The sequence below is a fragment of the Chelonia mydas genome, chromosome 1, assembly GCF_015237465.2.
Source record: "Chelonia mydas isolate rCheMyd1 chromosome 1, rCheMyd1.pri.v2, whole genome shotgun sequence".
Lineage (NCBI taxonomy): Eukaryota > Metazoa > Chordata > Testudines > Cheloniidae > Chelonia > Chelonia mydas.
Window position 1 is genome coordinate 130,035,643 of NC_057849.1, and position 23,363 is coordinate 130,059,005.

At 42.0% G+C, this 23,363-nt stretch overlaps 1 protein-coding gene across 11 annotated transcripts in view; it reads left to right on the forward strand.

Annotated features, from left to right (window-relative positions):
• SHROOM2 (shroom family member 2) overlaps positions 1-23,363 on the forward strand; it is a 186,989-nt gene that overhangs the window by 144,452 nt on the left and 19,174 nt on the right. For 5 of the 11 annotated variants that reach the window (XM_037899962.2, XM_043537795.1, XM_043537797.1 and 2 more), the window contains one exon: positions 12,516-13,265. In XM_037899962.2, the coding sequence (XP_037755890.1) occupies positions 12,516-13,265 (750 nt within the window). Of the gene's footprint in view, positions 1-6,028; positions 6,090-11,543; positions 11,622-12,515; positions 13,266-23,363 lie in introns of all 11 variants that reach the window. The other 6 variants (XM_043537794.1, XM_043537796.1, XM_043537801.1 and 3 more) reach the window with 2 other exon arrangements.

Genomic DNA, 23,363 nt, shown 5'->3' on the forward strand with positions numbered 1-23,363 from the left:
CAGAATAGTTCACTCTCCCATAGCTGTTCTGACTCTGCAAAGAGCAAATATGACTCTGAATATGTACAGGATGCTGCAGTGGTGAGTTAAAAGCTGCTACTTTACATTCATTTGCCTGACACCTCTCAAACTGAAGGTGTGGTTAATATAGGTAATGATTAGCCCATATTATGATCCAGTTCAATTTTTTACAGCTGACATTTTGAGATTTTAAAAGGCAGCTACAGCACATCTAATGCTGTGTTGATTTGTCCTGATCTTGGAATCTGTCCTTTTTTTAAGGCATGAGTCAAATTGTGTGTTGTAAGGAGGTTTGTTGAGGGCAGGCGGTGGGGGGAGGTGGCGGGGGACTGATTATCAGCATAAATGTTCTTGTGCCTTGGGACACATGAGGCAATCCAGTGTTTCCACCGCTGCCTGTCTAATGTTGTATTTCTTGCTCCATCATAGTCTGTTCCCATCAGAGCAGCATCTTTCTTAGTAGTTTTATTGTCATCTGTTGTCCTCCTCTTTTCCGTCTTCCACCAGGTGGCATCCAGTCAAGGTCTGAGGCACGGAGAGAGCAGTTATCTCCATAATGTTAGAGAAATCTGTAACAGCAAAACCTTTTAATATAAGATTTACTACAACACAAATATGGGGCCAAGTGAGCTTCTGGAGGATTAATGGATTTATCACTAAACATTTATTACTGAAGCAAGTCTTTTATAGGAGGGAGAAGGGTGATGAAATTCTGGCCCTAATTACTGCAACGTCTGTCTTTCTAGCCTCCCAGTAATTTAATCTGCACCCATTTCATCTACCAAGTGCAAAAACGTCTTTTCCTCTCTCATCACTCTGACCATATCACTCTCCTCTGCACTTCCCTTCATGGCCTCCCTCTCACCTTCCACATGTAACTGCATTTCTCATCTTCACCTTCAGGCCTCTCGCTTCCTTTTAACTCTCCAGAACCACCTTCCTAAGTGCTGCCTCTGTATCCTTCTCCAGCTACATGTATTCTTCAGTGCTCCCCTTATGCTTGGATTTCCTTCCCCCAACTTGAGCTCCAAAAGACTTCCCAGTTCATTTGATCCCTTCTTTAAAATACGCCTCTTCTCCAAAGCCTATTGGTCGTGATCCACCAAAGAAAGCAGAGCATTTGGATGTCTGCGCTGCTGTCGGTTTGGGTCTTCCTCTGGTGAGCTGGTTTGAACTGTATTTTCTGCCTGGTTTCTTGGACAGAGCAAATAGATTGACAGCTCTACCCTAAGTAACAATGCTTTGGAAGTTGTAAAACAATTGCTTGCTCCTAATTTTTCAGTCTCTTATATGAATATCTCAAGTTTTCCTTTATCTGCAAAATACCCTCCTGCATTTGAAAAGCGCCAAGTATCTGAGGCTGCTGTTGTTCAGGGGCAAAGCTCCTGTTGAAGTAACCATAGGATAAGATCGTATCCTGTGCAGGTATTTTGTCATTTGACTCTCTAGAATATACTTTAGAGTCAGCAATTGTAAAGCTAATCATAATCAGAATTTCACTGATGGGAACAAGGGAAGGTGCTGGTTTTTTATTTTTTTTAGTTATTTGTATTGCAGTAGCAACTGTGGGTCCCGTTATGCTAAGCACTGTGCAGGCATACAACAAAAAGATGGTTCCTGCCCTAAGAGCTTACAATCTAAGAGTATGCCTACACTATGTTGTAGAGCTGTAGTGTAGACCAGCGGTTCTCAAACTTTAGAACCCGAAGACCCCCATTTTGATTTTAAAATTTTTGCGGACCCCCAAGCCAGCTTCTAATTTTCCCAGGGGTGCTCAACCCCCGCTTAGCTCCAGGCCTCCCCCCACTCAACTCCTTCCCCCAATGTCATACCCCACCCCTGCCCCTTCTCTTCCCTGCCTCTTTCTGCCCCCTCTCCCGAGTGCGCCCCATCCCCACTCCTCCCCCTGTGTCCCAGCACCTCCTGCACGCTGCTGAACAGCTGTTCCATGGCATGCAAGAGGCACTGGGAGGGATGGGGATGAGTTGAACAGCAGGGCCAGTGGCCCCGGACATGACTCGCAGACCCCCTGGAGTACCCTCCAGGGATCCATGGACTCCAGTTTGAGAACCACTAGAGTAGATGCTTCCTAAATCAATGGAAAGAGTTTTTCCATTGATGTAGGTAATCCACGACTCCAAGAGCCAGTAGCCAGGTCGATGGAAGAATCCTTCCATTGACATAGACGTGCCTACAGTGGGGGTTAGATCCGCTTTACTGCATAACATTTTTCACAGTCCTGATCAATGTAGCTAGGTCAGCCTAAATTTTATGTGTGGACCAAGCCTAAGACTGTCTAGATTAGGGCTTTGCCTACATGGGGAAGATTTTTTTTCAGTATAACCTAAAGTAGGAATTTAAATTGCTGTAATTATACCAGTATAACTCCACCTTGTAGATACTCTTATTTGGATATCGGAGTGCCTTTTTTCAGTTTATCTTATGTTGCTTAGGAAGGAGGTTTAAGCTAAACCAAGGAAAGCCACTCTGATACTGGAATGAGATTGTCTACATTGGGATGGGTTAAAACCTATATAATATGCTTGTATAACTGGTAACATATCCCTATATAGACAAGCCTAGGATAAATGGTGTATTTTTAAAATGTTAGCTAACACATTGTAACTCAAGCCATATCTAGACTCGGGCTTACAGGTGCAGTGTTACATCAGGTTATCTAGCTTGATCTAATAAACACCCCTACAACTCAAGTCAAAACAAAGAAATTGTAGTTTCCAACATGTTAATTGGATTACTATCACTGACTCAGCTAGTTAACTCAGCTGAACATCTCACTTGTCAGCCCTAGCCTAGATAAGGTCTAAATGTAAAACAAGAGAAAGTCGGTGGATACTGAGGGAAAGTAAAGGGGAATGGGTTTTGTCATATGCCTCAGAGATGCTACATGGGCCATCCCATGCACTGCAAAATGATCCATTCTGATGATTGCTCATGGACTTCAGTAGGAGACTTCTAAAAAAATGATTTAGGCCCAACCATGCATTTTACACACCTGTGAACCTCTTAACAGTGATAAATTAGACCACTGCTATCTGCTCTGAGTGCACACAGGTCTCCTGTTTGTCTGTCACTCTGATCAGGAATATCTATTTTTACACCATTGGAATTAATCAACTTTTAAATTGCAATAAAAATGTGCAAAATGTGCCCAGAGTTCAACTCATATCATTCTCAATACACATCTCCATCTCCAGTGTGGCAAATTTTACATAGTACCCAGGCACTGTATAACAAATGTTTATAAGCACTCCGAAACCTGGCCTAAGGCATCCAACTAATTCTAAAGTAACCAGAGTAGAAGCAAATCAGTGTTGAACCAAAAGCCTAATTGAACCAAGGGTCATGGTGGAGTCTCTATCGCTGATAAATTTTAAATCAAGCTTGGATGTTTTTCCAAAAGCTATGCTCTAGCTTTTTGGGGGAAAGTTCTATGGCCTGTGTTATACAGGAGGTCAGACTAGATGATCATAATGGTCCCTTCTGGCCTTGGAATTTATGAATCTATGAACAAAATGCTTGATCAGGCTTCAAGGGACAATCAAGAAAAGCAAGATCCAGAGGGTAGTGTAAGAACATTCTGCCAGTGACCACTGAGTCCCTGAGTGCTGAGATGATTCCACAGATGTCATCTGTTAAGACGGGATATGAAAAAGGAGTTGTATTAAATAAGAGTCCAATACCATGTAAAGATTTAGACATGGCTAGTTACACCTGGAGAGGATTGTTTCCAGAGGAGTCCACTTCCTTGCTAGGCCAGGAGGTTATTGCTGCAATATTTTATTTGATTTATTTTCTTTCAATTTAGAATAAGTAGAAAGCACCCATACCCACTGTGACAGGTTGGATCACAGAAACCCCCTTGGGACTGCCACCTGTTGTGCCAAGACTACTTCTGCTCCTGCTTTCCTGCCCTGTCAGCTTAGGACTTCAGTGCCCTGCCTGGTTTGAGCCAGACCCACTAGCCTGCTGCAAACCCAGACCCAGGTCTGAACCACGTTCCCTAAAAGCTGCCAGCTTGAGGGTCCAGCACCCTGTCTTGCTGAGCCAGACACACCAGTCTGCTCCAACACAGACTCAGGGTCTGAACCACAGGCCCCAAAGCTGCAGACTTAACTGAAAGCAATTTAAGAAGTATGCCTGTCTTTAACACTCAGATGCCCAACTCCCAATGGGGTCCAAACCCCAAATAAATCCGTTTATTCATAAATTGTTCGCCCTCTATAACACAGATAGAGAGATATGCACAGCTGTTTGTCTCCCCTCCCACCCCCCCAGTATCAACACATACTCTGGGTTAATTAATAAGTAAAAAGTGATTTTTATTAAATACAGAAAGTAGGATTTAAGTGGTTCCAAGTAGTGACAGACAGAACAAAGTGAATTATCAAGCAAAAATAAAATAAAACACACACGTCTGTGTCTAATCAAACTGAATACATGCAAAACCTCACCCTTAGAGGAATTCCAGTAAGCTTCCTTTTACAGACTAGTCTCCTTCTAGTCTGGGTCCAGCAATCACTTACACCCCCTTTATTGTCCTTTGTTCCAGTTTCTTTCAGGTATCCTTGGGGGTGGAGAGGCTCTCTCTTTTTAGCCAGCTGAAGACAAAATGGAGGGGTCTTCTAGGGGTTTAAATAGACTTTTTATTGTGGGTGGAGACCTCCCTCCTCTCTCCTATGCAAAGTCCAGCTACAAAATGGAGTTTTAGGGTCACTTGGGCAAGTCACATGTCCATGCATGACTGAGTTCCTTACCAGCCAAGCCAGATTCCTTGGAAAGCTCAGATGTGGATTGGCATCTCCAAGTTCATTGTTGGCTTAAGGGCTTCTTGATTGGGCACTTACTGAGAATAGTCTTTTCTCAGGAAGCTGACCAACTGGTTCACTAAAACCTACTTAGAATCAGACAAGTATACAGCCAATACTCATAACTTCGAATACAAAAATGATACATGCATACAAATGGGATTAATAGATTCAGTAGATCCTAACCTCTACAAAGATATGTTACATGGCCTATGTAGTATAAAACATATTCCAGTTATGTCATATATATACATTCATAAGCATATTTCCATAAAGCCTTATGGGGGGCACCATCCCACCCAGGCTAGGAGTGCCCTGCCAGTTCTTTAGAATTACAAAACACAAATGCAGTACCTTCGGCTCACCCCTCCTATCAAGTTGCAGCACTTACCAAACACCAGCACCCTCATGCTTCAACCTGTATGTCAATCTCCCCTCACTTCTCACAAAAGTCAGATAAAACAAAGGGGCCCTGCAAAGCCAGCACATCTTTCCACAAGTGGCAATGCATTCTAGAGCCCCAGAACCTTTATGGAGAACAATTACTGTTAAATCAAGGGATATCTAGAATCAGCAACTCTCCTTCACAACTGTGGCAGTGCATGGTGGGAAAGGAAGTGGTCTCTCAGGTATGAAGATGATCTGGTATATGAAGCTTGTGATGATGGTGATTGGTGATGGGTAAATAAGGTGACCATGGATCATTGGCCTAAATGGAGGCAAATTTATGGATGTTACTTGTACGTATAAATTTATTTAAGCTGGTAATATTAGAACTGTGTCAGTTCTTTTCTCTTTGAAAATTTATGTAGCTGAAATGTTTGGGATTTTATTTTTGCCAAAGCCATCAAAATGTACAATGATTAAATAGATTTTGTTCTGCACTAAGCAGTAAATCAGCAATGCCTTTACAATCATGTTATCAAAGGATTAAAAATCTCTCCCATTGTGTCACATGGTTGCTGGAATATTTATTTTAACCTCATTTTATGATAAGGTTGTTTTCTATTTACAAAAGATGAATTTTCCAGTGGTGTTTATAATTTCCTTTGCAAGTTTCTGTGGACTTGATCTCAGCAGCTCCATATTGTGTGTGTTTCTTTCTACAGAGCAATTAAAGTTTTAAATCAGCCTCTTTTTAGTGGATTTCTTGGTACTTACACTAATGTAACACTTTGCAGGTTCTTGCCACAGGGTTCTTCTGGTGCTTGAAGCTTTCTTTCTTTTCCTCCTTTCTGAACAGTAAGATCAAATCTCTTCAGGGTAACGTGATTAGCATGTTTTGCATGAGAACCCACCCACCCTGAATGTAAATTATCCCCCATGCTGAATGCAGCTACCTTTTTCCGATAACCATCCTGTGTGCCACTGTAAAATGTGTGTTTACTTTCGCAGAAACTCTGTATGAAGGCACATATGCAATCCCACTAAACTTTACCCCACCAATTGGAAACACCGCATCCCTTAAGTCATCTATGCTGTGTGACATTTTAAATATTTTTTTTTTCATTTCATTTCATTTCATTTTATTTTGGCGGATGACAGTACTATTTATCAAAGCTTTCATTGTGGTACACACCAAAGGATTGTTAAGAACATCTCATCAGAAATTCTGAAACACAAATGTTTTTTGGATGTGTGAACATGTCAACTTAATAGTGCACTCTGTCCTGTTTACTTTCGCCTGCAAACACAGTTCTGATTTGCATGTCAAGTTTAATATAACTTTGCAGACTGGCTGCAGCAGTGCATGCAGTTCACATCTTTGGACCCTCTTATGCTGTGATCTTGATTTTCTGTGTACCCGACCATTGCCATTATGTAGTATGTTATGACCTATGTTAATAAAAATAAGTCTGAGAGCTTAAAGGACTTTTTGGCATCACGAGTGAGCAGAAAAAAAAATCAAGCTGTACATCAGTTACCTAGATGAGGAATAATTGTTGTTACTTTTGACAGGCATCGGTATTCAGTACTTAGGGCCTAATCCTGCAGCCCTTACTCATGTGAGTATTTCCCAAAAAGTCAAATTGGACTATTTAAAAACCCAGCCCCGCTCACATTGAACTCAACAGGGAAACTCTGATTGTCTAAGTCAGCATTGTGAGATCCAACCAAATGTGGGTAAGGATTATTGGATCAGGTCCTTAAATCCAAGGGCGTGATTCTCATTTACACCAAGGCCATGCCACTCTAATAGTGAAAAGGGTCCTTAAAGTAGAGTAAATATATAAATTTGTTTTTACATATAATTCACTCCAACTTCATGGCACCTCAAAATTGACCTGTTCTGTTCATTCCCTCTGAAGCACCTGGCACTGGCCACTGTCAGAGGCAGGATACTGCACTAAACGGACCATTGGTCTGAACCAGTATGACCATTCTTATGTTCTCTACCCTTCCTAGAGTGGCATGAAGTGGCCTTAAGGTAAATGAGAATCACGGCCTGAATTTTTTGGTGTTTTGTCAGTTTTAAGCATCTTCTGGTAAAATGGGATGCTTACCTTTTAAATACTTAAAGAAACCAAGACCGAAAGAGATTTCTCATTTGTTTGTAAGAGAGTTACCGTTGTACTGATAAGTTAAAATGTCTCCTTCACAACTGTTATGGACTGTTGCCATGTAAATATCAATTTGAAGTGTAGAAATTAAAAATCATTTTAAAAAAGGCACTTCACCTCTCTTTACAAACTATTTCCAGAAGTAATTTTGTGCTAGATGCATTACAGACCCATAATATTGGCAAAAACCTTCTAAAATGTCATTTTTGAGTAATGAGTGTGAAAATGGCATCCACGCCTCATCACCTTTTCTTTGTGCAATATTTAAGTTTAAAACATTACCTTAATTTTTAATTGCACAAAAACAAAAATGGATTTTGTTTATCAAATTGGAGCGCAGAATAGTGTTTACATATGACTGAAAAGCTGGGGTTATAGTGGAAGTGTTCTCAAAACCTTAACAATAGTTGAGTGGACAGCACCAGAACAATATTGAGCTGCACAAGGAACTACTCATTTTATTGTTTTGTATTTGCAAAGAATTGTCATGAACTATACTTGTTTTATGGGCTTTCCCCCCCCAGTTAGAGTCCTTTTATTTGTGCAATTAAACACTTCACGAGATACTGTCAAGGGTAGTACAGTAGGCCTAAAAACTGGTTTACTTTGGCAGTGCTGGTTGGCGCAACCTTTAGAGTAATCTGAAACATTTGGGAAGGACTTACTTTCAAGGTCCTTTTGATGTGCTTTTCATATTGAAAGGCAAGACCTTCTAGATAAGACATTGCTCCAAGTAGGTCAACACAGCAACCGTGACAGTGCCCATTTCAGTGATAAAACTGCATGATCCAGATTCTCAGTTAGTGATAATTGGTATTGTTTCATTGACTTCAGTGGAACTACGGACTTACACTATATGAGGATCTGGCGAAAATTTGCATGCATTTCTATTTAAAGATCTGCGATAAGGGTGAGTTCAAGACTAAAATATATGGTATATGAAAAGGGTAACAAAAATGGCCATTCATATGGTCAAATTTACATATGACAAGAGAAAAAATGCTAGAGGCTTGTCTATGTGGCATAGCAAAGTGCACCAGAGGGGTGTGAGTTGTAAAATGCTCTAACATGTTGCGCCTTGATTGCCCCATGTAGAGCCTGCTGGTGCAGCTAAAAGGCACCTAATTCACATTAAGGTAATAGGAACCTGTTAGAGCGCAGCAGCAGTGTCTACATGGGGCAGTTAGAGCACAACCCATCACATCTGTAACCTTTTGTAATCTTTATGTCGAAATGTTCCCAATTAATATTAAGTTGTTAAAGAAAAGGGTGCAATAAAATCCCACTTAGTTTTCTAGGTCGGTTACAGAAAATTTATTGAGTAGAGGACCACGAGGCGACGCTTTGAATGATGCAACCAAACTGTATTAAAAAGAAAAATGATTAGTTAACAAATAGGCATGCAACTACCAATTATGTAAATACTACTATTATACTCACACTCAAAGATGAAATGGTCTAGCAATGGAAGATCAGCCTACTGACAATGGCATGAAGGAGAGCCTTATAATCCTGAAAACCTAGCAGTAAGTACCCTTTTAAGGTTATTAGGAAATCCCTTGCAATTTAGCAAAATTTACTTCTTTTATACTCCATTATATAGTTCTAATTAGCATTAAACTACCCTTTACCATAATTATATTTCCACCACCTTCTTAATGGCTCTTTAGGTTACCCATTATTTAACTTAACATCTGCACCAAAGTTCTTCTCATACTATCAAAATAGATAGCATTTTAATAAAACATTCACAATTTTCAAAAACACTCATTAACAAACCTTGCTCAAACCAATTATAACAAAAAGCATAATGGTAACAACCTTGGGTTATGTCCTTGCTAACCCTTACTTTCCCATGACACTCTGTCTCCAACTTATCTCTGATCTTTTTGCACTTTAACTAACAGTAATTACTGTGGTGGCTGATGTCCACACTCCCCTCCTTCTGTCTGTGGTGGGTGTCCTCACCAGGAGCATTTCCATGGACTGAAGAGGGGCAGTATGGGGGACTGAGAGCCAGGGCTCTCAGTGCAGCTGTCCACTGGGAACCCTGCTGCTCCTCAGGGCTTCTCTTCCCAGCCTGGAGTGGAGGGAAAGTCTCCCAGTGCTTCTTGCCTCCACGCTCCCAGCCAGGAGTTGGAGGCAGCTGCTGGGGGCTTCTCGCCTCTGGCGAGGAGATCTGCACCTTGAGTCCGATTGGCTACCGCGCTCCTGGCAGGGAGCGGGGAGCCAGGACCATGGGGAGCCGCAGGGCTCCCAGCAGAGAGTGGGGAGCCCAGGTGGCAGCCCAACCCAGGGAGCCTGGTTGGCAGCCCAGCTTGGAGCAGAGACCCGGCAGCAGCCTGGCTGGGGAGCTGGGAGCCAGCTTTCTTGTCAATTTCACTGCTTCAGTGTAGCCCAAAACCTAACTTCTACTTATGTCTTAATCCAAACCATCCTATAGACTGTACACCCCTCTAGTGGCACTGGCACTGTGTAGACAAGCCCTAGGATTACCTGATGTCCTAGATCCACAGGATGGGTGTTATGACCCCCAGCCTTGGAGCAGTCTGTAGGAAGAATCTCTCCAGTGTGGCAGACTCCCTTAAGGGTCTCGCTTTTCCTCCAAGATAAGCCACACAGTCTCACCACCTCCTTAGACTAGGCCTGCAGCACTCCTGCTTCATGCCGAGAGCTCTGTTCAGCTAGTCTAAATGCGACGGACCCTTGATGGAGAATTGTACACTTTTTAGGGATCAGTGCACCTTTCCAAGCATTTGCAGTGACTCTCACACAGCGTTGTCAAAACAGTAGGGTTTATTAGTCATCTGGAACACAGCAGAGGAAGTTCTTAAATTGTTATAGAGGAATGCAATTAAAGCATAGTCCATTCTGGTTAGCTCAGAGCCCAGCCATAGTGAGCCCCATCCATCAGACTCCCAGGTGTGCTTGCCTTCTTCCCGCAGTCCATGCTTAACCCCCCTCCGGACCTTTGTTCTCCCACTGGGGAAATGCTGCTTGGCTTCCTGCAGAGAGGTGGGGCAATCTATGGTGGTGTTTGCTAGGTGTCAGTGACTGGGCAACTGGATCTGCCATTGTATTCTCAGGAGCTCCACTGATATGAGACTTAAGACCCAGACAGCTAGGCACCATTGATACCTGTGTCTTAGCCTGCCTGAGACCCCTAGGTAACAATGCAGCATATAGGGAAACTGAGGCATACATAGGCTTCATACAAATATTACAAAAAATTCCCACTTTTTCAGACTTGGTGTGACCTTTTTGCTTGAAATCAGGCCTTTTGTTTGTTTCAGACACTGTCCAGTTTATCAGCCTTAGAAGGAAAGAAACATGAGGTTTTTAAAATACAGAAACAAAATTATAGTACTATAATTATCAGCACTGCAAACCTTAGGTAACTGAGTCATTGTTTTACCTCCCACCATGACCTGCTTGGGAAAACAGCATCTTCAGCTGTTGAATAAAATGTGCAATGGCACCCACGCAGCTTGAATTTTTCTACTTTGTCTCCAGACAGCACACTGAGGAACTAGTGATGACTTGATTCAGTTATCAAGTTTTCATGTTGTGACACAACATAATTTCAATGTAATTTCAAATATGATGTAGTTGATGCAAGGGACTAAGCTCAGTGTGCCATATGGAAAAATGGAGGTTTGGTGCCTTACTCAAAAAAAAAAAAAATTAATAATGGGTGATCTTTATATTACCTGTACTAGGTTTTTCAACCCTCTGTTTTAAAGTAGGGTATTTTGGCAGAAAGGGGGTGGAAAACTGTGACATTTTGAAGTTAAAATAGAAATAAGCATATTTTGAGCTGCCTTTTAAAAATGAAATCAAATATGAGTACGCACTAATTTTTTAATGCCTGTGGAAATAACACCTGCAATAAATAAAGGAAGGTTTCCACTGTAGAATCGTGTTGAGATCAATAGATTGATAAAGTGGCAATGTAACCGTTGATGTCAGATTTCATTTTGTTGTTTCATTGCTCAAACATTCCAGTTTTTTTTAAAAAGGAAAACTTGTTGTCCCTTTTACACTTGCCCAGTCTCATTTCCAAATACAGATAACAAAAGCTCCAGTGGCACAAATGAAATAATGGACTGTGAAACCTTTTACTTTTCTGTTACAGCTTCTTTTCTCAGCTCACAGTATCTCTCCAGCCTCCCCTAAGCAGAGAACAAACCTGCCTTCTTTCTGGGTCTCCGAGGTATTTTTGCTCTCTTTTCTGATGTGTCTTTCTCTTGTGAGCACAACTCAACTATACTTCTTGTGCTTGGCGCCAACCTTGAGTTGCTTCAACATGGTGACTACAAAGCAAAAGGAAATACAGACTTGGAGTAAAACAAAAATATCTGTATAAGATGAGACAGGACTTGTTGGCCACAGCAATCCTTCATGCTGTAGGGACAAAGACTCCATCTGATTTATTCGTTAAGTCTAATATAGACTTCAATCCAAAATATTGTGCCTTTATTTTCTGTTTCTAAAAGATATCCCTTCCCCTCTCTTCCCTCACCCTATCAGTACCAGTGTATTTGATGCTTTTGTCAGTGTGCACTCATTTTGCATCAGTAATTTATATCTGCAAATTTAAACCCCAAGATTATGTTAATTTTTCCATATTAACGAGGGCTGTGAATTATGTTGTCTACTATGCCATTCTAAAATAATAGAGAGCGAACTTGTTTGATAATCTGCATTTAGTTAGACACTGCATTCATTACTTACTTGGAAATTGAAAGAAATGTTAGTTGAGTGTTGAAGGCCATACAAGGAAACCATTCTTTTAATTTACACAAAAATTAGAAGAAAATTGTCTTGCATGTTCAGATATACCATATGCATTGTAGTGCCTCAGGTAACTCAAAGCTGTGTCACATTGCATGACACAAAATAACCTAATTTAGACCGACATTGTGCTTTGACTCTTCACATTACATTAGAAATACAATATTATATATATTTTAAAGTAGGTTGTAGCTGTTAGTTAATATTATATGGCAGACATCATCTGTCTCCAAGCTTCCCAGTACTTCTGTAGCAATACACAAGAGGAAATAATAGCACAGTAACTGACTAATGATTTTTCTTCTGTTTCTAGGCAAGCTGATACAGGATTCCCAGAAGATAACCTAGGAGAACAAAGGGCTCAGCTGGACCAAAATTTAGGACACAAATGGAAGGCATCTGTTAGACCATTTCACACAAGAGAACCTATTGTCTTGTCTCAGGAGAGCAGGGGAAGGTCCGGGACATTGCCCAGTGATTACAGATACTCCCAGGAAAACGTGAATGAGAAAAGCAAGGATTGCAGCTTGCCCCTTCTCACTTATTCTGAGCCGCAGACATTGCAGGAGAGCCACTCCTGTCCGCTACAAGGCAGAGGAGAGGAAAGTCAGTGGACAGAGCTGACGTTGCTGAACAAGAGACGTGGACCTGCCCCTCAGAGGCCTCCCCCACCCAAACGAGATAATAAATACAGGGGTCAGGACAATTCCACCTCACTCAGTACCTCTTCAGAATCACTCCTGGCAGTACCCAGCAAGCCCATTCAGTCCATTTCCCCCAGCTCCGGTGAGGTAATTACGGGTTATACTCAGAGTCCTTCAGCGTTCAATGGAAAACTAAAGAGCGCTCATCCTCAGGGGCTCCAGCAAACAGCATCCACAGAGAATGTGTGTCAGCACTTAGAAGAGAAAGCACATCTAAAATCTGAACCTGTATTGTCTTCAAAGTATCGCTACCTTCAGAAACCTGGAATGGAGACATCAAGGTCCCCTTCACCTCAGTTTGCTCCACAGAAGCTGACTGACAAGCCTCCTGTATCTGTCCAGGATGAGAACCCAGCAAGGTATTGTGCCTTTACAATTATGTGCCTTTTAGAAGCCCCTCCCCCATGTTAGGTTTTGTTAATAATTGGCTGTTGCTTTTAGTGAAGAAGTTTGAAGAGACCTCCTTTGGGTCTATTCAGTATTAACCTTTCCAGCATGTCTTGCAAGTGACACACTTCTGCAGGACAATAGCAATTGCTGCAACAAATATCTAAACCATATTTCAAATTCAAGTTAATTCCATTGAAATCATTCAACTGGTCTGTCTTGATTTCTGCTGAAGGACAGTAGATCAATAGAAATGCTTCTCTGTTCTAAAATTTTAACTGGAATTTCCATTACAGAAACTATCTAAATGGGATGAAATGTTTTGCCCAACTATGCGTGGTTTCTAAGCCACTACATACAAGGAGCTAAAACAATTATTGCATTCATTTTGGTGGCACCTATTCCAGAAGCTTACATGTGAGGTACACTTATCATTATCTGCAAATTATGAATTTTGAGGGGTTTTTTTGTTTGTTTGTTTTTTTTCCAAATAAAAGTTTTTAATGCAGCTTGGCATTCCTGAGCAGCCTGCTGATGGTTGCTAACAAGTGGCATCACTTTTTATATCACCTGACTTGGAAGCCAGTGTCAGAGAATGTAAACCAGTCTTCTCCCTCCCCCATTTTAATACACTTTGTGTCTGATGTTGAAGTAAATATAAGCTGGTTCATAATCTGCTGTACGGCATCCCATGCTGCCAATGTCATAAACAGAGGCAAAATGGGAGAGGTAATATCTTATTGAACCAACTTCTGTTTCAAGCTTGCACAGAGCTGCTCTTCAGATCTGGGAAACGTACTCAGTGTGTCACAGTTAAATACAAAGTAAACACAACCTTGTATTTACCTGTGACATTCTGAGTACATTTCCCAGAGCTGAAAAAAAGCTCTGTGTAAGCTTATCTCTCTCACCAACAGAAGTTGGTCCAATCCTCACCCACCTTGTCTCTGTAATATCCTGGGACCGACATGGGCCCTGCAACAACATTGCATACAATAATGTCATAAACAGTCATTTTCCTGCTATATTATAAACCCTTCCAGGAGGCTCAGGAATATAAGTTTTCATTAAACACTTAATATGACATTATAATTCATGATTGAAAAATGCAGACAAACGATATTCACTAAATGAGTATTGAGTTGCTATGCTGAGTGAAAGAGGCATATTTTTTTTTAAAGGTCAGCAATTATATATTTTCTTTCAATATGTTCCCGGTGTGTTCTCTGTGTGAATGTCTGGTTATTTTCCACAGTAGTGATATAGATTTATCCGGGCTATTTTCAGTTTTTCAGGATCAAAAATGGCATTTGTAAAATGAAAGAATTTTTGACAGATTGATGTTGCTGTTGCATGTTTTCTAGATTTTTTGCACCTCATGATTTTCATAAAGTGTGACTTCACAGCTAGCAAATTACCTTTTCCTTTTCTGAGCACCTTTTTGTGGCAGAAATCTGTTGTTTTTAATGAAGCCTCTCTAGAAGACAGTATCCTTCAGTAATCATTTGTTTTACCTTAGTAAAGAACTTGAGGAATCCAGAAGGTTAAAGTTTTGTATGTGTGTGTGGTGTGGGGTGTTTTGTTATGGGGTTTTTTTTTGGCGGGGGGGGGGGGGTGTTTTTAAGCTCATGAATTTGGTGAAATACTTGCATTGTAATCCATTAATTATAAATTGCTATAATTTGTTTCTTTAAAGACCTAGTATTTTCTTTGTTCAATACAAGGAAATTCTGGTACTGAAAACTACAGCTCAATTCTGTGATGGTTACATCAGAAAGCAAAATAAGGAAACACATTCAATGTATTTATAAATGATCTGGAAAAGCAGGTGAACCCAAGGCAACATTTGCAGATGATACAAAATTACTCAAGATAGTTAAGGCCAAAGACTGACTGCAAAGGCAAAGGCTGACTGCAAAGAGATCTCACTAAACTGGTTGACTGGGCAACAAAATGGCAGATGAAATTCAATACTGATAAATGCCAAATAATCCACATTGGAAAACATAATCCCAAGTATACATAAAAAATGATGGGGTCTAAATTAGTTGTAACTACTCAAGAAAGAAATCTAGGAGCCATCATGGATAGTTCTCTAATAACATCTGTAACCCTTCTGTCCGTCAGAGTTGGCAGCAACAAGGGCCGGGTTCAATATCTAGGGGGTCCATTCCAATAACACAATGCAAACTGGCTCGAGCCCCCACCCAATGACCTGGGACAAATATATACCACCCCCGCTGGGCGCCTCCAAGAGGCAATACTTCCCCTCTCGCAAGCACATAGTCTGAGTGTAGCAAAAAGCCTTTTAATAACAGAGAGAAACAGTGTGGCATTATGTTGGGGAAACACCACCAATAGGATTCACAGCCCATGAGCAAAAACCCGCCCCAAGCAAATTTGGGGCATGCCTTTGGTTCTTGAGTCCCTTTGGTTCTTGAGTCCAGCAACCCGAAATCACCCAAAGTCCCAAAAGTCTCTGTCCCTGGTCAGGGCAGCCCCAGAGTTCAAAAGTTTATCTGCAGAGCTTTACCTCCCAACCTGGGTGGAGATTGGAGCGGGGGGGTGGGGGAGTGGGGGGGAGAGGGGCACCTTACATGATCTGAAGCTGACCGCCCCACAGCTCCATAGGCCTTCGCTCCGCTCTGCTCCACCAACCGCCCCACGAACTGCTTTGCTCGGCTCCGCTCTGCGGCCCACAAGCAGCTCCCGCCGTCCCACGAACTGCTCCACCAGCCTGTCCACAAGGCACTCCAGCTGTCCCGCAAGCTGCTCCACAATATATCTTCAGGCTCCCCCCCTACTTAACACAACACTCAGTGATTTCAGCTCTTAGTCAGTTCAGCTCTTTGGTGAATTCAGCTTGTAGTAGGGGAGCCTCAATGCTGGTACACCATTAGCCCAAAGTGAGCTCAGCAGCCTGTAACTAGACTCCTAATGGAATTAAAATTAGCTCTGATATTCCACAGAGGAGAGAGGAGGAAGTGCAATTAGCATGCAAGGTCCTCACCAAGGGGCACATGCCACCAAGTATTAATACTTGTCCCCAGCCTCTCTCAATTCACAGAGTTTTGGAACCCATGACCCTTGCCTAGCGAGTGCTACTTAGTTGATGGTGAGTCCGTCCATCATAACAAAAGGCCAAGTACAGTTCCAAGCACAGTTCCCATAATCAGGGTAATAACAATTTATTCTTCCTGCCCCAATAAAGTGACCATTTGGGCAGCTATGGCCTCATTCTAGGCGGGGTGGGTGTGCCTATGCAAATGAGATCAGCCCCTGAAGTTCTTTTCCACAACTTGCCACACCTCACCACCAGATGTCAGGGTGGAGCTCATCCTGACACTGCTTACACATCTATTCAATGTGCAGTGGCAATGAAAAAAGCGAACAATGATAGAAGCCATTAGGGAAGGGATAGATGATAAGATGGAAAATATCATCATGCCTTTATAAATCCATGTACACCCACTCCTTGAATATAGCATGCAGTTCTGGTTGCCCCATCTCAAAAAAGATATATTGGCATTGGAAAAGGTACAGGGAAGGACTACAAAAATTATTAGGAGCATGGAACAGCTTCCATGTGCGGAGAGATTAAAAAGACTGGGACTATTCAGTTTAGAGACGAGATGACTAAGGGAGGAGATGATAGAGGGCTATAAAATCATGAATGATGTAGAGAAAGTGAATAAGGAAGTGTTATTTACCCCTTCACATAATATAAGGACCACAGGTCATCCAATGAAATTAATAGACAACACATTTAAAACAAACATAAGGAAGAACGTCTTCACACAATGCACAGTCAACCTGTGGAACTCATTGCCAGGAGATGTTGTGAAGGCAAAAAAGTATAACTGGGTTAAAAAAAGAATTAGATAACTTCATGGAGGATAGGTCCATCCATGGCTATTAACCAAGATGGTCAGGGATGCAACCCCATGCTCTGGGTGTCCCTAAACCTCTGACTGACAGAAGCTAGGGTTGCCAATTTTGGTTGGATGACCTGGGGCATTCTATACGTCCCATCATCTCAGGCATTGGCACCCTGACAGCAGGATTGTCTGGCTATGTAGACTCCCTCCTCAGGCCCTACGCTACCAGCACTCCCAGCTATCTTCGAGACACCACTGACTTCCTGAGGAAACTATAATCCATCGGTGATCTTCCTGAAAACACCATCCTGGCCACTATGGATGTAGAAGCCCTCTACAACAACATTCCACACAAAGATGGACTACAAGCTGTCAGGAACAGTATCCCCGATAATGTCACGGCAAACCTGGTGGCTGAACTTTGTGACTTTGTCCTCACCCATAAATATTTCACATTTGGGGACAATATATACCTTCAAATCAGCGGCACTGCTATGGGTACCTGCATGGCCCCACAGTATGCCAACATTTTTATGGCTGACTTAGAACAATGCTTCTCGTCCCCTAATGCCCCTACTCTACTTGTACTATATTGATGACATCTTCATCATCTGGACCCATGGAAAAGAAGCCCTTGAGGAATTCCACCATGATTTCAACAAATTTCCATCCCACCATCAACCTCAGCCTGGACCAGTCCACACAAGAGATCCACTTCCTGGACACTACGGTGCCAATAAGCGATGGTCACATAAACACCACCCTATACCGGAAACCTACTGACCGCTATTCCTACCTACATGCCTCCAGCTTTCATCCAGACCACACCACACGATCCATTGTCTACAGCCAAGCTCCACGATACAAACGCATTTGCTCCAACCCCTCAGACAGAGACAAACACCTACAAGATCTCTATCAAGCATTCTTACAACTACAATACCCACCTGCTGAAGTGAAGAAACAAATTGACAGAGCCAGAAGAGTTCCCAGAAGTCACCTACTACAGGACAGGCCTAACAAAGATAATAACAGAACGCCACTAGCCCTCACCTTCAGCCCCCAACTAAAACCTCTCCAACGCATCATCAAGGATCTACAACCTATCCTGAAGGACGACCCATCACTCTCACAAATCTGGGAGACATGCCAGTCCTTGCTTACAGACAGCCCCCCAACCTGAAGCAAATACTCACCAGCAACCACACAACAGAACCACTAACCCAGGAACCTATCCTTGCAACAAAGCCCGTTGCCAACTGTGTCCACATATCTATTTAGGGGACACCATCATAGGGCCTAATCACATCAGCCATACTATCAGAGGCTCATTCACCTGCACATCCACCAATGTGATATAGGCCATCAGGTGCCAGCAATGCCCCTCTGCCATGTACATTGGCCAAACCGGACAGTCTCTACATAAAAGAATAAATGGACACAAATCAGATGTCAAGAATTATAACATTCAAAAACCAGTCGGAGAACACTTCAATCTCTCTGGTCACTCGATTTCAGACCTAAAGGTTGCAATATTAGAACAAAAAGACTTCAAAAACAGACTCCAACGAGAGACTGCTGAATTGGAATTAATTTGCAAACTGGATATAATTTAACTTAGGCTTGAATAGAGACTAGGAGTGGATGTGTCATTACACAAAGTAAAAGTATTTCCCCATGTTTATTTCCCCCACCCCCCACTGCTCCTCAGACGTTTCTGTTAACTGCTGGCAATGGCCCATCTTGATTATCACTACAAAAGGTTTTCTCCTCCCCCTCCCCCTGCTCTCCTGCTGGTAATAGCTCATCTTAAGTGATCACTCTCCTTACAGTGTGTATGATAACACCCATTTTTTCATGTTCTGTGTGTATATATATCTCCTCACTGTATTTTCCACTGAATGCATCCGATGAAGTGAGCTGTAGCTCATGAAATCTTATGCTCAAATAAATTGGTTAGTCTCTAAAGTGCCATTAGTACTCCTTTTCATATTCCTGGAGGTTTCATCAAATTACATAATCTTTAATTAAAGATTAAACTTTAATTCCTGGAGCCTCCAGGACTATCCTGGAGGGCTGGCAACCCTACCGGGACTGAACAACAGGGGATGGATTATTTGATAATAGACTGTTCTGTTCATTCTCTCTGAAGCATTGGACACTAGCCACTGTCAAAAGACAGAATACTGTCAAAAGACATGATGGACCATTGGTCTGACCCAGCGTGACTATTCTTATTACAATAAGTGAAATATATCATATGATCTCCAATTCCTAGGTACACTGGTGAATTACAGTAATGAGTTCCTTACCGTACTGCATTGTGAATGGATATTGAAGAATACATGGTAAATTAAGTTTATTTGGCATTGCCTTTTTACACAACTTTAATGTCAATGTGCCTGATTATATGCACATATATTGGTTGACATTTTGAAAGCAGTGTATGGGGATTTAGCCATACATCTTCCATTAACACTTCAAAAATCTCCACCACTGTCCTTGAGTATGTATACAATTTATTGTCCTCAAATTATTCACCTAATGAAACAGTTACTGTAACAAATGGGAAAATGTGTGTCATATCTCTGTTCTTTACTATATTTATTTCATAAGTGGAATACATTGAGTAGTTCAGCATAAATATACAATTTAACAATGATGCTTAACATGTTCTGATTCCTTGCATGCCAGTTTTCAGGAATGTTAGTGTGTGTACTGTAGGCTTCTAGTGTCTGGTACTGTTAATACGTATCTGCCTTTCTGTAGGGAAGATGTCTTGCTGATAATGTAAATTGGATAGGCATGGCAATTTCTGCAACATCGTAACTAGAATTATTTTATTGCATGGAGAAATACACTGTACTTATGGTGTGTACAATATATTATAATTGAAAACTTTCTTAAAAGAGTGAAGGTTGAGAGTGTATTTCAAAGTATTTCCAGTAAAATTATACTTTTTTAACCAAATACTCTTCAAAAATGCCACAATAATTAGTAAATTTGGAATTTAATAGTTCTCCACTTCCATATAATTCTCCGTCATTTACCATTGCCCCACCTGACTTATGCTGCCCATCCAACTTTAACTTTGAATCCTTAAATTTGCATACACAAAAATGCCAATTACAAAATAAAGGGCAGGAATATTACATAGTCCCATTTATATTTAAGAAATACATTTCCAGTAAGCTATTGAATAGGTTGCTACCAAAAAGAATCTTGTGTGTATTAATTTCTAAACAATATAGTTAATATGATTAAATATCCAAACCTGTAAGCAATCCTGTTCTGCATACCTCTCCATACCTTTGCAGGCCCCTTTACCTCCGTCTCAAAACTCTCTACCCTTTCCACATACTTATATAACCATCAAGATCCAAAACCACCTTATCACACACAAAACACCTTATCAGTCATTCCACTCTTTTTATTCCTATGGACATTCTTCTAGTCGCCCAACACATCATACTGTGAGAAAACCTTCTTCAGTGTTCATGTGGCTTCATGGATTTTTAAGGCAGAAGGGACAAACTAGTCTGACCCCTTGTATATCACAGGCCATAGAATTTCACCCAGTTACCTACCCCAGCATTGAATCCAATAACTTGTATGCCCTGGGATTATGCCTCTTTGGAAATCTTGACTACATATTTAGACTGACTGCTCACAAAATGTCATGGGGATTTGGATGCCCAATTTCCATTAATCTTAATGAGATTTGGCTGTCCATATCCCTTAGGGAGTGTGGACAATCTGTCTTAATATGTAAAATCAGCAGTGTGTTCTCAACAGCATATTTCGTTGTAGGACAAAACCAGGGGGCAAAGTTAAGTTTGAATGGGTTAAGTTTGCATGGGGCAGTAAGGAGCAGGCTGGTTCCCTTACCTGTACATCTTGCAGGTCTTTTAACAAGTATAGAATTTTTGTCAGGAGAGCGCAGTTTGGGGTAGGAGGGAGCCTTGGCTGGACTCCATTCAAGCACTCTTTCAACCTGAACTCTTCAACTACATTTTTGTTGTTTGTTTGTGATTTTCCCTGTTTTCTTAATGGGCACCAAAAATGTAAATTGGATTAGGACATAGGGAGAGGAGGTGAGAAAAGCCATGCTCCAACAGACAGGGTCTCTTAAGAGATCCCACTCAAACCCGGCTCCTCTTCTGCAGATTTCAGCAAGTCCATGGAAGGTGTGTGTGCAGAGGGGAGTGATATCAGGGCAGGGTATGAAGGGGTGTGGAGAAGAGGGGGAAGCTTTCATCATATGAGCAGCTCTAGGCATTTAACTTATTCTAGATATTTATCCTGTTTAAGACTCCACCTTTCCATCCATCCATGGATGCATGCCTTCCCCAATCCCCTGCACCCACCTTCCGTAACTCCACCTCTCCAAAGTCTGCTGTCGTCTGCCCCCACCTCTTTGTCGTCTGCCTCTTAGAGTGCCGTAGTATCGCCCTTCCACTCCCCATGCTCCTCCCCAGGTTCTTTGCACTCCGATCGATACCTCCTCAAGGTCTCTGCACCTGTATTGGTGCCTTCCCTTGCGCACACATTCTTTGTGCATCCCCCGTCACGTCCAACCTCATTCCATGCCTTTTTCCCCTGCCCTACTCCCCTTCAGTCATCTCCTCCATATTCTGCCAATCTGTTTCCCCCTACTTTTACTCCTGAGGGAATTCTGTGCCCCAAAATTAAAAATTCTGCACCAAAAAAATTAATTAAATTCTGCACACAATATTTGAAAATTCTGCAAATTGTATTTGTCAAAATAACACTACATAATCACGCCAGTTTCAATTATTTTGGTAATTTATTTCAAAATACCTGTCAGCAAGTATTTCTGTAACAATACAGACACACACACAACAATTCCCCAGGAGTAGAGACTTAAAGAAACCCCTATGAAAACCCAGTTCCTGTTTCTCTGCCCCCTCCCCCTCCAGGGCCCAGCCGGGGGGCCAGACACTCACACCTCATTCCCCCCAGAGCCCAGCCCTGCCCCCTCAGCAAAGACATTCTCACCTCCTTCCTCGCCAGAGCCTAGCTGCGTGCCCACCCCCCCCCCACTCACACCCTGTACCCCCCAGAGTCCAACGCTTCCCCCCCCCAGTCCAGACACTCATACCCTCTACCCCCCAGAGCCCAAGTGTCCAGAGGGAGAAACAGCCTGATGTTGGGTCCCAGGCTTGCACTGAGTTTCCTGTGTGCCAAGTCCTTTCTTCAGGACGTGCAGGGAACTGCAGCTGCTGGGAACCCTCCAGTTCCCTCCCACTTCCCCCTAGCCTTGTCTTCTATTTGCAGGCTGCACTCTGCCGGGTCCAGCGGCCCCTAGTGGTGGCCAACATCTCTGCAGCTCATTGGGGGGGGAGGAAATTCTGCACGTACACCATTTTCTGCAAAATTCTGCATTGTGCAGTGGCACAGAATTCCCCCAGGAGTACAACTTTTTGCCCCCCTCCTGCCTAGTACATGGTCATTCAAAAAGCAGAGAAGATACCTACCTGCAGTCCTACTGTGTGATCCCCACCCAATCCATGTCTCTTCTGCTCCTTTGTCCCCCGCTCTGTATCTGATTCTTTCTCCTCCGCATTTCTCCCCAGGCCCCTATCCCCCACAGCCTCCATATTCCCTTTCCCCCCACACTCACACATTAATTTAGGGCACTTCTGACTAAGTGAACTGTGGGGAAGTTTCCATAGCCAAGCTGCTTTCAAAACTTTTATTTGAAAAAAAAAAAACAAAAACAAAAACAAAAAACCCTCAAAATTCATAATTTGCAGATAATGATAATTGTATCTCACATGTAAGCTTCTGGAATAGGTGCCACCAAAATGAATTCAATTTTCTTGCACAATAATTGTTTTAGCTCCCTGTATGTAGTGGCTTAGAAACCACTCATAGTTGGGCAAAACATTTTAATACACCTTTATTTTCCAAATTTCTTTTCTGAATTTTACTAAATTTCTGGGAAAATCTCTATATTCAAGTTCAAGAGGCTGGATACCAGATTTTGTGGGATCACTTTCTTTTTTGGGGTCATTAGAAGATAATAAAAACTGGGATTATGATGGGATGCTGGCTTCAACATTTACCACAGAGCAGCAGCAGCCACTCTTCAATAATTTATGCTATGGAAACAATTATGCCATTTTGTGGGCTCAGCTTAGTGATAGCCATAAGTGTAGTTTATATGAG